The sequence below is a fragment of the Mustelus asterias genome, chromosome 1 (assembly GCF_964213995.1).
Source record: "Mustelus asterias chromosome 1, sMusAst1.hap1.1, whole genome shotgun sequence".
In the NCBI taxonomy this organism is placed as follows: domain Eukaryota; kingdom Metazoa; phylum Chordata; class Chondrichthyes; order Carcharhiniformes; family Triakidae; genus Mustelus; species Mustelus asterias.
The window spans coordinates 83,131,672-83,150,155 of NC_135801.1; the positions used below are offsets into that span (position 1 = coordinate 83,131,672).

General features: G+C 43.9%; 1 protein-coding gene across 1 annotated transcript in view; it reads left to right on the forward strand.

Annotated features, from left to right (window-relative positions):
- The window catches only part of LOC144495817 (serine/threonine-protein phosphatase with EF-hands 2-like), a 43,180-nt gene extending 25,651 nt beyond the window's left edge, over positions 1 to 17,529 (forward strand). Inside the window, exons 12-17 of the mRNA XM_078216386.1 lie at positions 1,170 to 1,355; positions 2,352 to 2,494; positions 10,132 to 10,238; positions 13,709 to 13,872; positions 17,104 to 17,191; positions 17,354 to 17,529. Of these exons, the coding sequence (XP_078072512.1) occupies positions 1,170 to 1,355; positions 2,352 to 2,494; positions 10,132 to 10,238; positions 13,709 to 13,872; positions 17,104 to 17,191; positions 17,354 to 17,529 (864 nt within the window). The remainder of the gene's footprint in view (positions 1 to 1,169; positions 1,356 to 2,351; positions 2,495 to 10,131; positions 10,239 to 13,708; positions 13,873 to 17,103; positions 17,192 to 17,353) is intronic.
- Positions 17,530 to 18,484: the final 955 nt, after the last annotated feature.

Here is an 18,484-nt window from a genome sequence, read left to right on the forward strand (position 1 = left end):
ATGGGCTGAATAGCTCCTTTATCTGAATCTGGTTTGTGATCTGTTTGGAGTCTGGGGGTCTTGAAAATCCAGGATGGCTGCAAATGGGCATAAGTCCTGGGACATACCACCCGAAAGACTCCAGTGGTAATTCCATCAAACTTTCGGGGAGGGGTTGAGGAAGGGCCACTGATGGATCACTATCCCTGGAAGAGGTCACCTAACAGCAGGGAGACAGGTGTGTGTGTGAACGTCCTTGGTTCCCACAACCCACAGCCCTCACCCCATCCCATCACAGAAGAAAGCCATCTTTATATGGCTTGGCCAAGCAATGGCCATTAGAATGGGATCTTGTGTATCTCATGTGTATGAAGCATGTAATACAAGTTGGAGATATTTGGAATGTAATCATTTCTAATGTTAATTGAGGTTGGGTTTGCATTACTGGCAAGCTTACCCCCATATGCAGCATGTAAATGTATTTTAGTGATACCATTCACAAATTGTTTGTATTTGGTGAAAAACTTATTTTTCATATTTTCAATGACATATTTGGAACTTCTAACATCACAAATACAATAACTGCTCAAAGGACTTGGTAAAATTAGGTTTAAAACACAATGCACTTAATTTCCATATCTACTACATCCTGCAATCATTCCCCATTTGCTGAGCAGTTATTGTTTAAATGGAGTTCCAGAAGGTGTTAAAATGCCTGTGAACATAGCTACGTGGGTACGATGGGTTTAGAGGGATATGGGCCAAATGCGGGCAATTGGGATTAGTTTATGGGTTTTTTAAAAAAAAGGGCAGCATGGAAAAGTTGGGCCGAAGGGCCTGTTTCCATGCTGTAAACCTCTATGACTCTAACATGCATTGTTTTCCGAATGAGACCACTCTACACTGGAACTGCTGAAGACTAGGTTCAGTGGGCTTAATGGGCCCAATAGTTTTTCCAGTTCAATGCTTAATGTTCTCATATTTTAATTTTTTTTCAATTTGATCTTTCAGTATTGGCAATGCTGACAATTATTGCCTATCCATAGGTCATAATTGACCTTCTCCTTGAACTGCAACCTTGCTTGTGCTTTTGCAACAGTGTTAGGAGAATGACAAAAAAGCATGAAAGTGATGTCAAATGGTTTACAAACTCATTCCGTGAGTTTGAAAAGTTTATTTTCTCCCTTGAGATTGTGGACATCTTGTGGAGTGACCCAATGCATCAGGAAGGCTGTATCGCAAACAAAGTCCGAGGAGGTGGATGCTACTTTGGACCCGACGTGACGGAGAAGATTCTACAGAAACACAATTTGCAGCTCTTGATCAGGTCCCACGAGTGTAAGCAGGAGGGCTACGAGTTCTGCCACAACCAAAAGGTAGAGGTAAATCTCATGAAAAAGAAATAATACAACAAGCGCATACTCATAGAAATCCTACAGTGCAGAAGGAGGCCATTCGGCCCATCGGCCATCTTCTGCTGAACAAAACTAAGTGTAGGGTAGGACAGCTCCCAAACACTGGGCAGAATAAACCAAATTGCATAATTTAACTTGGGACAGATGAAGGAAATTTTATATATGTTTTTATAAAATTGACCCAATGTGATACAACATGAGAATGAAGGTTCAAATTTAGTCAGGTCGCCTGCTGTAATAAGAAATAAAGACTTGCATTTATATAGCGCCTTTCACATCCTTCAGGATGTCCAAATGTGTTTACAGCCATTGAAGTACTTTTGTCCCTGTTGTAATAATGGTTATAATGAAAATTGAATAATTAATTGTAATGCTCAGTCGAATCTTATTACAATCGCACACATACTCATCACCTATTCAATTATCTGGTAGCAGATATGCCAGCAGTAATCACCTGTATGAGTGAGATGGCCTCCCCTAACTCCAAGTATCCCATGGGTCACCAAGCAATTTTGTTCGCAGACATGATCCCAGAACCCAAACATAGAAATGGAATCTGATGTAGACTATTCAGCCCTTCAAGCCTGAGCCGGCATTCAATATTATCATGGGTTGCCCTTAACTACCCTGCTAATTACAACCTCAAAGAACTCTAGCAGATATTTCAAACACTATTTTCCTTTAATAAGTCCATGTTGACTTTGTCTAATCATGTTATGACAAGTGCACTGTTAACACATCCTTAATAATAGATTCAAGCATTTTCCTACTTCTGATGTCGAACTAGCTTTCCTATAGTTCCCCATTCCCTCCCTTCTTCTCGAGCAAGAAATGTCTTGGTCAAGTTGTCTCCATTGTTGAAAAAGTGCCTGACTGAACTGTGCAAGTTTGGTTTCTGCAGCAGGATTGCCCATTCATTTCTTCATTACATTGTTACTCTTTTTATTATGAATATAGGTGCTGACCATATTTTCTGCTTCTAATTATTATGAAGTTGGCAGCAACAGAGGAGCTTACGTGAAGCTTGGCCCTGACCTTATTCCTCATTTTGTACAGTATCAAGTTAGTCAAAGTACTCGAAAGCTAACCCTGAGACAAAGGTGCGTAAACTATCAGCAATGACCTTCTCATTATGAATGTCAGAGGAATGGTGTGCAATAGAGTGCAAACAGTCTCATAGTACTTCTGTTTTTATAGCCAAATGTATGTACTTTCATCACTATACAGTAAGAGGTAATCTGAGGAAAGTGTACATTTTAGATCAGAAGTGAACCTTTGTGGGGTGGAGCAGGTTGGGGAGGGTGGCAAATGGCTTCTAACCGTGTGCCTCTCTTTCCCTCTTTTTAAAAAAAGTTCATTTTAGGGTTAATGTTGGTGTATAATGGTAGGTGAAGCAGGGGAAAGAACCATCAACCACTGCAGGCTGCATTTGGGTGCAAGGAAAAGCTTTACTTTTCCAGTGTCTCTCCCAATCACTTTCTTCACCTACCCCATCATATGCGCTACCTCCTTACCTTCCCACTCTCATCACAACCCCTACCTCTTCATCTTTGAACTATCCAGGCAAACCTCCTACCCTTCTTCCCTCACCTTTACTTTGTTGTCTGTCACTTAACTCTCAACCCCCCCACCCCCCCCCCCCACTCATTTCCCCTCCCCATTCCCATTCACTTTCCCTGATGTAAGATGGATAGAGGCCAGAACTGCTTCACTCACAATGGCACAGTGGTTAGCACTGTTTCCTCACAGCGCCAGGGACCTGGGTTCAATTCTCAGCATGGGTCACTATCTGTACGGAGTCTGCACGTTCTCCCCGTGTCTGTGTGGGTTTCCTCGGGGTGCACCGGTTTCCTCCCACAGTCCGAAAGACGTGCTGGTTAGGTGCATTGGCCATGTTAAATTCTCCCTCAGTGTACCCGAACAAGCGCCAGAGTGTGGCGACTCGGGGATTTTCACAGTAACTTCATTGCAGTGTTAATGTAAACCTTCTTGTGACACTAATAAATAAACTTAAAACTCTATATGTTTCCACCCTTCAAATCTGCTTTTCTCACCTTTGGCTGCCAAAATTCAATGTACTTTTTAAAGAAAAAAATCAAATGGATGAAAAATGACACTCTCCATCTTCTGTTAGCAATTAGCTTTGTCCTACTGTTGTAAGCCATTGGGAATTATTGTTTCTAACTGTCAATATAGTAAGAGGCCCTTCAGCCCATCAAGTCCACACTGGACACATTAGAAACACCTCAACTCCCACCTAATCCCATTTACCAGCACTTGGCCCATAGTCCTGAATGTTATGATGTGCCAAGTGCTTATCCAGATACTTTTTAAAGGATGTGAGGCAACCTGCCTCCATCACCTTCCGAGGCAGTTCATTGCAGACCATCTGGGTCAAAACATTTTCCTCACATTCCCCCGAAACATCCTGCCCCTCACCATGAACCGAAGTCCCTTCATGATGGACTCTTCAACTAAGGGGAACAGCTGCTCCCTATCCACTCTGTCCATGTCTCTCATAATCTTGTACACCTCGATCAGGTCGCCCCTCAGCCTTCTCTGATCCAACACAAACAACCCAAGCCTACACGGCCTCTCTTCGTAACTTATATGTTCCATCCCAGGCAGCGTCCTGGTGAATCTCCTCTGCACCCCCTCTAGTGCAATCACATCCTTGAAATTTTTTGAAACTAGTAATTATTTTCAGCAAACCTAAAGAGAACTTTAAGCTCCATTTAAGGTCTGTGTGTTTGGCTACTCAATGTCTGTATCCAGCTTTTTGCAGACAGGAGAAATACCTGGACAATTTTCAACTATGTCAGCTAGATTCCAGTATAGTGGCTGTACCAGAACAACTTGGCTAGAGGTGTGTCTTGTTCTTCGGCACTACAAACGGATGACATCAGGGCCCATTGCATACGTGCACACAGTACTGGAAAATTGCAACCAGAATCCTCCAGGACACATGGCCCCGACGGAACAGACTCACCTAACTGACTGGTTCTCATCAATTTACCTATCGCCACTACACAATCCTTGTGGAAACTAAGTCCTGCCTTCACATTGAATTCACTCTGCAGCATGCTGCATGGCACTACCATCTTGCTAAACAGGATACATTTCAAACAGGTTGAGCAACTCAAAACTGGACAGCTATGAGGCGCTCTGGGCCATCAGCAGCAGAATTGTATTCAACCACAATCTGTAACCTTATGGCCCAGCACATTCCCCCTCTCCCCCACCCCCCCCATTCTACCTTTACAATCAAGCTAGGGGATCAACCTTGGTTCCATGAAGTGTGCAGGAGGGCATGCCAGGAGCAGCAGCAGGCATTCCTAAAAATAAGATGAAAACCTGGTGAAGCTACAATACAAGGCTCCTTGCATGTCAAACACTAGAAGAAGCGTGTCCTAAACAGAGCTAGCGGATTCCAGAAACAACAGATCAGATCCAAGCTCTGCAATCCTGACACATCCAGCAGTGAATGGTGGTGGATAATTAAATAATTCGCTGGAGGAGGCGGCTCCCCATCCTCAGTGATGGAGAAGCCCAGCACATCAGTGCAAACGGTAAGACTGAAGCATTCGCAGCAATCTTCAGCCTGAAGTGCCAAGTGCATGATCCATCTCGGTCTCCTCCTGAGGTCCCTAACATCACAAATGCCTGTCTTCAGCCAATTTGATATACTCCACGCGTTATCAAAAACAGGTGAAAGCACTGCAAAGGCTATGGCACTGAGAACATTCCAGAAATTGGACTGAAAACTTGTGCTCCAGAAAATGCTGTGACCCTAACCAAGCTGTTCCGGTACTGCTACAACACTGGTATCTATCGAGCAGAAAACAGGACAAGTCCAATCAGCCCAATTACCACCATCAGTCTACTCTCAATCATCAGCAAAGTAATGGAAGGGGTCATCAACAGTGTTATCAAGCAGCACTTTCTCAGCAGTAATCTGCTCACGGACTCTCAGTTTGGGTTCTGCCAGGGTCCTGACCACATTACAGTCTTGGTTCAAGCATGGACAAAAGAGATGAACTCCAGAAGTGAGGTGAGAGTGACTGTCCTTGATATCAAAGCTGATGGAGCATGGTAGAAAGGAGCCCGAGCAAAACTGGAATCAGTGGGAATCGGGGGAAGACTCTCCCCTGTTTGGAGTCATACCTGGCACAAAGGAAGGTGCTTGTGGTTGCTGAAGGTCAATCATCTCAGTCCCAGGACATCACTGCAGGTGTTCCTGAGGAATAGTATTCTTGGCCTAACCATCTTCAACTGCTTCATCAATGACCTTCCTTACATAAGGTCAGAATGGGGATGTTCACGCTGATTGTGCAATGTTCAGCACCATTCACAACTGCTCAGATACTAAATGGTCCATATCCACATACAGCGAGACCTAGACAACATTCAGGTTTGGGCTGATAAGTGGCAAGTAACATTCACATGACCCAATTGCCAGGCAATGACCATCTTCAACAAGAGAGAATCTAACCACCTCCCCTTGACATTCAATGGCATTACCATTGCTGGGTCCCCCACTATCAATGTCCTAGGGTTACCATTGATTAGAAACTCAACTGAACAAGCCATATAAATACTGTGGCTGGAAGCTCTCCGGAGAGAACTCACCCCCTGATTTCCCAAAACCTGTCCACCATCTACAAGGCACAAGTCAGCAGCTTGATGGATTGCTGTCCCCTTGCCTGGATGAGTGCAGTTCCATCCAGGACAAAGCAACCCGCTTGATTGACATCACATCCATCACACTAAACAATCATTCCCTCTACCACTGATGCAAAGTAGCAGCAGTGTTTGCCATCGACAAGGACCTCACTAAGGCACCTTCCAAAACCACCAGCTCAAAGAACGAAGGCAGTATATGCACAGGAGTAGCATTAACTGCAACTTCCCCTCCATGCCATACACCATCCTTACTCAGAATTATATCACCGGTTGCTGGGTCAAAATCACAAAGAACAGTACAGCACAGGAACAGGCCCTTTGGCCCACCAAGTCTGTGCTGTCAGAGATGCCTCTCTAATATTTTTTTGCCTCCACCTGGTCCATATCCCTCTATTCCCTGCCTATTCATGTATCTATCCTGATACCTCTTGAACGTTGTTATGGAATCTGCTTCCACCACCTCCTCCGGCAGCACGCTCCAGGCATTCACTACCGTGTGTGAAAAGCTTACCCCTTACATCTCTTTTAACCTTTCCCCCTCTCACTCTCAACCTATGCCCCCGAGTAATTTGACCCTTCGACCCTGGGAAAATGACTTTGACTATCCACTCTATCCAAACCTGTCATAATCCTGTAAACCTCTATCAGGTCCCCCCTCATCCTCCGACACTTCAGTGAAAACAAGCCAAGTTTGTTCAACCTTTCTTTGTCGTCCATATCCTCCAAACCAGGCAACATCCTGGTAAATCTCCTCTGCATCCTTTCCAATACATCAACATCCTTCTGGTAGTGTGGCGACCAGAATTGTACACAATACTCCAAATGCGGCCTAACCAAAATCTTATACAGCTGCAACATGATTTTCCAATTCCTATAGTCAACGCCCTGACTGATGAAAGCCAGCATGCCATATACCTTCTTGACCACCTTGTTCACTTGAGTTAGCACCTTCAGGGAACTATGGATCTGCATACCTAGATCCCTCTATGTTAATATTTCTAAGGGCTCTACCATCTACTGCATACTTTCGTCCTGCAGTAGATCTTTCAAATTGCATCACCTCACATTTGTCCGGATTAGATTCCATCTGCCATCTTTCAGCCCAGGTCTCCAGCTGGTTTATATCCTGCTGTATACTTTGACAATCTTCCTCACTATCTGCTACTCCCCCAATTTTTGTATCATCTGCAAATTTACTAATCAGACCATCTACATTTTCCTCCAAATCATTTATTACAAAGAGGCCCCAGCACTGATCCTTGTGGAACACCACTTATCACAGACCTCCAGTTAGAAAAGTACCCTTTCACTACTACTCTCTGCTTTCTATGCCCAAGATGTGGAGATGCCGGCGTTGGACAGGGGTAAACACAGTAAGGAGTCTAACAACACCAGGTTAAAGTCCAACAGGTTTATTTGGTCACAAAAGCCACTAGCTTTCGGAACGCTGTTCCTTCGTCAGGTGGGTGGGAGTTCTGATCACAAACAGGGCACAAAGACACAAACTCAATTTACATGAATAATGATTGGAATGCGAGTCTTTACAGCTAATCAAGTCTTAAAGGTACAGACAATGTGAGTGGAGAGAGCATTAGGCACCGGTTAAAAAGATGTGTATTGTTTCCAGACAGGACAGTTAGTGAGATTTTGCAAGTCCAGGCAAGTCATGGGGGTTACTGATAGTGTGACATGAACCCAAGATCCCGGATGAGGCCGTCCTCATGTGTGCGGAGCTTGGCTATCAGTTTCTGCTCAGCGATTCTGCGTTGTCGTGTGTCGTGAAGGCTGCCTTGGAGAACGCTTACCTAAAGATCAGAGGCTGAGTGACCGTGACCGTGAGCACCTCACCCATGGCTAAAGAGGATTCAAAGATTTTGGCCAAGGCCTCAGCAATTTCTTCCCTCGCCGCTCTCAGTATTCTGGGATAGACCCTATCTGGTCCTGGGGACTTGTCCACCTTAATGTTTTTCAAAACCTCCAATACCTCCTCCCTTTTTATCTCAACATGTCCTAGAATGTCAACATCCTCCTTTCTCCACTCACCATCCACCACATCCTTCTCCTTTGTGAATATTGATGTGAAGTATTCCCGCCCTACCCGCACTGTGGCTGCATCATCATCATATGGACTCCAGCATTTCAAGAAGGCAGCTCACCCCCACCTTCTCAAGGGCAACTAGGGATATGAAATAAATGCTGGCATAGCTAGCGATGGCAACACCTTGTGAACAAATAAATAAATATGCAAATTAGTTTTCTAGCTTTTTCTAAAGTAGGCTCTCATCAGTTTCAGGTGAGTGCGTCGCTTATCCATTTACAGGCTCACCTCAATCTAATTAGGTGCATCTTAAGCATCAATGGTGACTAATCTGCCTCACAGCCCATTTTCAATTGCCAGCCACCCATTTTTCAGTGGGGAATAGGAAGACAACATTTGTAAATCCTTCCAATGTCTTTCTCAACATCATCTGAAATTTAAAGAACATAAAAGATATGATAGATCTGTAATAATAACACTTTCTTCTCTCCTGCTGTTTCTTGCTCTCTCTCTCACACACACAATTTCTCTGCTTTAGACTAAACACTCTAAGGCTTTATTCTGGTAAAAATCCATCTGGCTTTCCTTTAAATAATTTGTGAATGGCGATGGACACAAACAGCTAACTGGAGATGGAGGCTGTGGGAACAACCCCACATTGAAAGATGGCAGAGACTTGCACTGCAGAACTAGACACACCTCCAGCCAAGCTGTTCTAGCACAATTACAACACCAGCATCTGCCAGACAACATGGAAAATTGCCCAGATGTACCCCGTCAACAAAATGCAGGACAAATCCCATCCAGCCAATTATCATCCTATTTGTTGACTCTCAATCATCAGCAAAATAACGGAAGGGGTCACCAAGAGTGCTATCTCAGGAGAATTGCTCAGTAATAATCTATTCACCAATGGTCAGTTCAGGTTCCACAGGTACACTTGGCTCCAGATTTCAAGTTTAACAACACCAGGTTAAAGTCCAACAGGTTTATTTGGTAGCAAAAGCCACACAAGCTTTCGGAGCTGCAAGCCCCTTCTTCAGGTGAAGGGGCTTGCAGCTCCGAAAGCTTGTGTGGCTTTTGCTACCAAATAAACCTGTTGGACTTTAACCTGGTGTTGTTAAACTTCTTACTGTGTTTACCCCAGTCCAACGCCGGCATCTCCACATCCAGATTTCAATACAGCCTTGGCCCCAAGGTGGACAAAAGAACTGAAAGCTAAGGTGGAGATGACAGTGACCGCTCTTGATATCAAGGCAGCATTTGACCAAGTGTGGCCTCAAAGAGGCCTAAACAAAATGGATGCCAGGGAGAAAACTCTCCATTGGCTGGAGTCAAACATCCCACAATCATTTCAGCTGCAGGATATAACTGCATGAGCTTCTCAGGGCAGCGATCTAGGCCCAACCATCTTCAACTGCTTCATCAATAATACAGTCAGAAGTGGGCTGTTCACTGACAATTGCAGTATTCAATTCCATTAGTAATTCCTCAAGTACTGAAACAGCCCATGTCCACATGCAGCAAGGCAATATTTAGGTTTGGTCAGAAAAGTGGCATCTCCAACAAGAGAGATGTAACTACCTTCCCCTTTGACATTCAACTGTATTACCATTGCTGAATTCCCCACCATCAATACCTGGGAGGCGAGGTGGCGGGGGGGGTTACCATTGTTCAGAACCTACACTGGACTAGCCAGATAATTGCGGTATCTCTAAGAGCAGCTCAGAGAGGCTGTGAATTCAGTGGTTATTAACTCATCTCCCGACTTCCCAAATCCTGCCCACCATCCACAAGGCACACGTCAGGAGTGCAATATCATACTCTCCACTGCCCGACAACACTCAAGAAGCCTGATACCATCCAAGACAAAACAGTCCGCTTCACTGCATCCCATCCACTAGGTTAAATCTTCAGTTGTTAGATTTCCAATTTATATCACTGACCTCTAACTATATTCTACTTACTGATCTGTTGCTTGATGTATACTAATCAGCAACTTCTTTTGTTATGCAGAGTGAGTAGAGTTGAGGGGTCAGCATTAGGAGCACTGCGGAAGAAAATATTTGCCCATAAATCAGACCTGATCAGTGCATTTGAGCATTATGATAAGAATAAAACAGGTAGGTTACAAAGTTATTTTGTCAATAGACAGTGATTTATTTCACAGATCTGAAATTGCCCAAGACTGGTGACCAATCGGAATGATGGTCCAGACCTTTGTCAAATTTATCTCTTGTTTGGTAAAGAACTGACCGTGAGCACAATTTGCACACAATAGAAATCTATCTTAAAACGTTACAAAAAGTCAATTTTTATCATTTAGCATCTTCAAGGTCTGCTAAAGAACAGTTCTATTTGATGAAGTTTTAAAGAATTGATTCTAACTAGGATATTTTACAATGCAGTGAATTACTTTGTAAACAAGAGTGTTATGTGGGTAGAACATAATGTGGGTGTTATGACGTGGGTAGAACAAGGACAGGAATGGTTGTTGGACGTTCCTGGGTATAGATGTTTCAGTAAGTGTAGGGAAGCTGGTAAAAGAGGTGGAGGAGTGGCATTGTTAATCAAGGATAGTTTAACGGCTGCGGAAAGGCACTTCGAGGGGGATCTGCACACTGAGGTAATATGGGCTGAGGTTAGAAATAGGAAAGGAGCGGTCACGTTGTTAGGAGTTTACTATAGGCCCCCAAATAGTAATAGAGATGTGGAGGAAGAAATTGCTAAGCAGATTATGGATATGTGTGGGGGTCACAGGGTAGTTGTCATGGGGGACTTTAACTTTCCAAATATTGATTGGAACCTTTGTAGGGCAAATAGTTCGGATGGGGCAGTTTTTGCGCAGTGTGTGCAGGAGGGTTTCCTGACACAATATGTGGATAGGCCGACAAGAGGTGAGGCCACATTGGATTTGGTACTGGGAAATGAACCGGACCAAGTGTTAGATTTGGTTGTGGGAGAGCACTTTGGAGATAGTGACCACAATTCGGTGTCTTTCGTTATTGTAATGGAGAGGGATAGGGCCGTACGCCAGGGCAAGGTTTACAATTGGGGGAGAGGTAATTACGATGCGATTAGGCAAGAATTAGGGGGCATAAGTTGGGAACAGAAACTGTCAGGGAAAGGAACTAATGAAAAGTGGAACTTTTTCAAGGAACAAATACTGGGTGTCCTTGATGGGTATGTCCCTGTCAGGCAGGGAGGAAATGGCCGAGTGAGGGAACCATGGTTCACGAAAGAGGTGGAATGTCTTGTGAAAAGGAAGAGGGAAGCTTATGTAGGGATGAGGAAACAAGGTTCAGATGGCTCGATTGAGGGTTACAAGTTAGCAAGGAATGAGCTGAAAAAGGGGCTTAGGAGAGCTAGGAGGGGACATAAGAAGTCCTTGGCGGGTCGGATCAAGGAAAACCCCAAGGCTTTTTACTCTTCTGTGAGGAATAAAAGAATGACCAGGGTGAGGTTAGGGCCGGTCAAGGACAGTAGTGGGAACTTGTGTATGGAGTCAGTGGAGATAGGCGAGGTGATGAATGAATACTTTTCCTCAGTGTTCACCAAGGAGAGGGGCCATGTTTTTGAGGAAGAGAAGGTGTTACAGGCTAATAGGCTGGAGGAAATAGATGTTCGGAGGGAGGATGTCCTGGCAGTTTTGAATAAACTGAAGGTCGATAAGTCCCCTGGGCCTGATGAAATATATCCTAGGATTCTTTGGGAGGCAAGGGATGAGATTGCAGAGCCTTTGGCTTTGATCTTTGGGTCCTCGCTGTCCACGGAGATGGTGCCAGAGGACTGGAGAATGGCGAATGTTGTTCCTCTGTTTAAGAAAGGGAATAGAAATGACCCTGGTAATTATAGACCGGTTAGTCTTACTTTGGTGGTTGGTAAATTGATGGAAAAGGTCCTTGGGGATGGGATTTACGACCATTTAGAAAGATGCGGATTAATCCGGGATAGGCAGCACGGATTCGTGAAGGGCAAGTCATGCCTCACAAATTTGATTGAATTTTTTGAGGAGGTAACTAAGTGTGTTGATGAAGGTAGGGCAGTTGATGTCATATACATGGATTTTAGTAGGTGTTTGATAAGGTCCCCCATGGTCGGCTTATGATGAAAGTGAGGAGGTGTGGGATAGAGGGAAAGTTGGCCGATTGGATAGGTAACTGGCTGTCTGATCGAAGACAGAGGGTGGTGGTGGATGGAAAATTTTCGGATTGGAGGCAGGTTGCTAGCGGAGTGCCACAGGGATCAGTGCTTGGTCCTCTGCTCTTTGTGATTTTTATTAATGACTTAGAGGAGGGGGCTGAAGGGTGTATCAGTAAATTTGCTGATGACACCAAGATTGGTGGAGTAGTGGATGAGGTGGAGGGCTGTTGTAGGCTGCAAAGAGACATAGATAGGATGCAAAGCTGGGCTGAACAATGGCAAATGGAGTTTAACCCTGATAAATGTGAGGTGATTCATTTTGGTAGGACTAATTTAAATGTGGATTACAGGGTCAAAGGTAGGGTTCTGAAGACTGTGGAGGAACAGAGAGATCTTGGGGTCCATATCCACAGATCTCTAAAGGTTGCCACTCAAGTGGATAGAGCTGTGAAGAAGGCCTATAGTGTGTTAGCTTTTATTAACAGGGGGTTGGAGTTTAAGAGCCGTGGGGTTATGCTGCAACTGTACAGGACCTTGGTGAGACCACATTTGGAATATTGTGTGCAGTTCTGGTCACCTCACTATAAGAAGGATGTGGAAGCGCTGGAAAGAGTGCAGAGGAGATTTACCAGGATGCTGCCTGGTTTGGAGGGTAGGTCTTATGAGGAAAGGTTGAGGGAGCTAGGACTGTTCTCTCTGGAGCGGAGGAGGCTGAGGGGAGACTTAATAGAGGTTTATAAAATGATGAAGGGGATAGATAGAGTGAACATTCAAAGACTATTTCCTCGGGTGGATGGAGCTATTACAAGGGGGCATAACTATAGGGTTCATGGTGGGAGATATAGGAAGGATATCAGAGGTAGGTTCTTTACGCAGAGAGTGGTTGGGGTGTGGAATGGACTGCCTGCAGTGATAGTGGAGTCAGACACTTTAGGAACATTTAAGCGGTTATTGGATAGGCACATGGAGCACACCAGGATGATGGGGAGTGGGATAGCTTGATCTTGGTTTCAGATAAAGCTCGGCACAACATCGTGGGCTGAAGGGCCTGTTCTGTGCTGTACTGTTCTATGTTCTATGTGTCTTAAAAGTGGACCTCCAGGTTTACTTTCAACTTAATATTCTAAATAAGCCCATTCTAATGTCTGGTTTCAATCGGAAGATAAACTGAAATTAATCACTTAACATTAAGCTACCCTGACCTTCAGAGCTGGGTGCTTGATGTTGTGGCATTTGGAGGTGGCAAACTGTCCAAAGAATGAATAATCCATGTGGTAGTTAATTCATTTTCTTGATGTTGCAATCTCTGGACATGAACCAAGACAGAGAGACTGTGTAGGAATTAAAACGTCAGTTGTTCTACCCAAACTTAAACAATAATGTCTCTTAGATGTACCAACATTTGTTTTTGAAACCAAGTGAATAAATGTTGTTGCCTTCCAATACACAGGTAACATTTCACTGAACGACTGGGCAAATGCCCTGGAGACAGTCTTAGCTCTTGGTCTGCCATGGCGTGTCTTGCGATCCCAACTTGTGCCCACTGTTCTGAATGGACTTGTGAATTTTTATTTATGGTTTGATGATCTTGCCATAGAGAAACCCATTGCACAGGTAAGAGATGGATTTCACAATATGCCTTCAGAATGTATAATTTAGTATCCAGAAACAATGAAGAATACACAGGCAGCATGGTAGCAGTGGTTAGCTCTGCTGCCGCACAACTCCAGGGGCCCAGGTTCAATTCTCAGTTTGGGTAGTCATGTGTGTGGAGTTTGTACGTTCTCCTCGTGGGTTTCCTTCCACAATCCGAAGATGTGCAGGTTAGGTGGATTGGCTATGCTAAATTACCCCTTAGTGTCTCAAGATGTGTAGGTTAGATGGATTAGTCATGGTAAACGTGTGGGGTTAGGGGATAGGTCAGGGGAGAGGGCCTAGGTAAGATACTGTCAGAGGGTTGGTGCAGACTCGATGGGCTGAATGGCCTCTTCTGCACTGTAGGCATTCTATACAGATAAGCAATTCATAACGTTTATTTGGGCTGTCTACGATGAATTATATGAAACCGCAAAGAGCTGTTAAATAGGAAAATGTGAGATTCAATAAGATGGTCAGTTTTTTTTTGTGGACAATGGCTCAAGTAAGAATGTTAGCCAGACTGAGAAATTAGCTTTCAGTTTAATGTAGAACAATTAAGAAATGATAATTGTGTATTTCATAGAATCCTACAGTGCAGAAGGAGGCCATTCGGCCCATTGAGTCTGCCCCGACCACAATCCCACCCAGGCCCTATCCTCATAATCCCATACATTTACCTAAGCTAGTTCCCCTGGCACTGAGGGGCAATTTAGCATGGCCAATCCACCTAACCCACACATCTTTAGGCTGTGGGAGGAAACCAGAACACCCGGAGGAAATCCACACGGACACAGGAAGAACATGCAAACTCCACACAGACAGTGACTCAAGTATTTGATATGGCTGAGCAGGCAGTTCAGCGCAATGCTGAGGGAGTGCTGCACTTGCATCGGTGTTGTCTTTTGGATGAATAAAGATAATATCCGGAAGGGTAATTAAAGCTTGGTCAAAGAGGTAAGCTTTAAATAGGGTCATAAAGAGAATGAGGTGGAGAAGCAGAACTCCAGAGCTTAATGACTGCAGGCACCGTTGATTAATGGTGGGGCAAAGGAAGTGAGGGATGGACAGCAGATGAGAATGTTAGAATTTGGTTTAAATCTTGTGGGACCAGTTTTGGTCAGCAAGCACACTGCAGATTAGCAAGCAGGGCTTCGTGGGCAGCAGCATTTTGGATGAGCTAAAATTTATGGCGGTTGGAAGGCCAGCCTGTAGGGCTTTAGAGGAGTCTGGTCTGGAGGTAACAATGGCAAGGATGAGAGATCTGGCACCAGATAAAGTTAGAATTTGTTAGTCACAAGTAAGGCTTACGTTAACACTGCAATGAAGCTACTGTGAAATTCCCCTAGTTGCCACACTCCGGCGCCTGTTCGGGTCAGTGCCCCTAACCAGCACGTCTTTCAAACTGTGGGAGACACGGGGAGAACGTGCAGACTCCACACAGATAGTGACCCAAGCCTGGGAATTGAACCCAGGTCCCTGGCACTGAGGCAGCAGTGCTAACCACTGTGCTACCGTGTCATCCGTTGTGGGGGTGAAAGCAAGTGGTCTTTGTGATGAAGGTACGAGTTCAGAAGTTCAGCATCAAATAGTACATCAAGGGTGCAGTTAACCTGAGACAGTATCCAGCGAGGGAATCATTGGTGATGATACGGAGTTTGTAGTGGGGCCAAAAGATGATTGCTGCAGCTTTTCTATGTTTAACTAAAGATATCATAGAAACCATATAGTACAGAAGGAGGCCATTCGGCACATCAAGGCTGCACCGTCAACAATCCCACCCAAGCCCTATCCCCGAAACCCCACATTTACCCTGCTAATCCCTCCCACATACACATATTGGGACTAAGGGGCAATTTAGCACGGCCAATCAACCTAACCAGCATATCTTTGGACTGTGGGAGGAAACCGGAGCTCCCAGAGGAAACCCACACAGACACGGGGAGAATGTGCAAACTCTGTACAGTGACCCAAGCCGGGAACCGAACCCAGGTCCCTGGCGCTGTGAGGCAGCAGTGCTAGCCACTTGCCACCCCTTTGCGACTGTGGTATTTGCGGCTCATCCAGGACTGAACACCAGACAGGCTAATAAAAAAGGCACTGGAGGGATTGAATGAACTGAATGTCTAGTGTTCAACATTGCAAAATCCATGCCAAGTACTTTATTTTGGATTATACGTTTAATTCTGCTACCCTCTCGAATATTCTGCACCTATTCATCCCCCAAGCTGCGTTTTAAACATTCTTATATATACAGGGGTTGTTATCTTTAATGTGGAGATGCCGGCGTTGGACTGGGGTAAACACAGTAAGAAGTTTAACAACACCTGGTTAAAGTCCAACAGGTTTATTTGGTAGCAAAAGCCACACAAGCTTTCGGAGCTGCAAGCCCCTTCTTCAGGTGAGTGGGAATTCTGTTCACAAACAGAGCATATAAAGACACAGACTTAATTTACATAAATAATGGTTGGAATGCGAATACTTACAACTAATCAAGTCTTTAAGAAACAAAACAACGTGAGTGCATAGAGCATCAAGACAGGCTAAAAAGATGTGTATTGTCTCCAGACAAGACAGCCAGTGAAACTCTGTGGGGGTTACAAGTTATAAGTGATAGCCAAGTTCCGCACACACGAGGACGGCCTCAACCGGGATATTGGGTTCATGTCACACTATTTGTAACCCCCACAGAGTTTCACTGGCTGTCTTGTCTGGAGACAATACACATCTTTTTAGCCTGTCTTGATGCTCTCTCCACTCACATTGTTTTGTTTCTTAAAGACTTGATTAGTTGTAAGTATTCGCATTCCAACCATTATTCATGTAAATTGAGTTTGTGTCTTTATATGCTCTGTTTGTGAACAGAATTCCCACTCACCTGAAGAAGGGGCTTGCAGCTCCGAAAGCTTGTGTGGCTTTTGCTTCCAAATAAACCTGTTGGACTTTAACCTGGTGTTGTTAAACTTCTTACTGTGTTATCTTTAATACAGGGACAGGAGGCACATATACCTACAGTAACAAATGGTAAAGAACACTTGAAGAATCACAAAGAAAGCTACTAACATGGACAGGGAGTTGGTAGTTTTATCAAAAGCTAATCTGCAGGCAGAATGCAAGCAGTGTAAGGAACATGTCCATCTTGTAACAGTAACAGTTGCTGATCCACTTGGTAGTTATTTTTAAAATTAAAAAAGCCTTTTTTCTTTCCAGCACATACAACCCAGTTTGTTGGAAATGCTTTACAGAAGCAGGTCTGACTTGGAAACCATTTTTACAATTATTGACAGCGACAACTCGGGTAAGTGCCATTTTACAAAAGATTCTCCCCCCTTCTCTACATCCCCTCCCCGACTCCTGTATTTTGGAGCGACTAAAACAGGGGAGAATGGGGAAATAGCAAGTAAATAATTAAAATTGTACTTGTAGCAAAATAAACTGTCCATTTTCATGTCTGTGGCAGGTCTGATATCATTTGAGGAATTTGAAAAAACTTGTAAACTCCTCAGCTCTCACCTGATGATCAATATTAGTGAAAAAGCTATTGGTGACCTGGCTCGCAGCATGGACTTCAATAAGGATGGAAGTATAGACATTAATGAGTTCCTTGAAGCATTCCGTCTGGTTGATAAACCTTAAATTACTAAGATGGAGCGAAGTGCTGGTTTGCTGATACTTCCACAATTGAGCACGATGGATTAAGTAAAGAATGAAAAAGATAATTTCCACTTGAAATTGTCATGGTGACAGATGGATTTTTGTGAGCCTTAAAATCAAACGTAGACAAGTAAACCTGAGCCAAGTACAGAACTTCAGATTGGATCGCACTGCACAGGACTTCTGCTCTGATCTTGTGGCAAATTTAGTTGTATATTTTCACAGCCATGTTAAAAACACAACAATCATTACTTGTGCCTGAAGGGTTGCTGACACAGGCAGCAGAATCTATTTTCATGTATTGTGCACTGAGCAGCTTATTTTATTAAAAAAGAAACCATCATGAAGGATTTCAGTGCTTCAAATAAACTTTACTTGGGTCATGCTTTGGTGGACACTATTGACAAAATGAATATTCCAGAAACTCTTAACTACATCCCATTACTGTAGTGAAAGTAAATGGAATCTTACTATGCATACAGCAGATTAATATGCATCATCATTCAAGGGGCAGGTTAGTTATATAAATATTATGCATAAATCAAATTAATTCACCGATATTTCTGACTTACTTTTTACAGCAACTTGCAGTCTATACACCGAGTTACTATGTCCATTTAACTTCAAAAACCAACAATGAGGAGGGACATGGAAATCTAATAGAGCAACTGGAGACATGAAGTCTCCCTGAATCCATTATGTTCCTATTTGCCAGCTTCCTGACATTATAAAATCTCAGTAAACAACAACTTCCTACAAATTCAAATTTCAGGACACTTTGTAACTATATTATTCCACTGACAATTATATTTTACTGAGTACATTTTGTAAAAATCCTACAGTGCAGGATGAGGCCATTCGGCCCATCGAGTCTGCATCGACCACAATCCCACCCAGACCCTATCCTTATACCCCCATGTATTTACCCTAGCTAGTC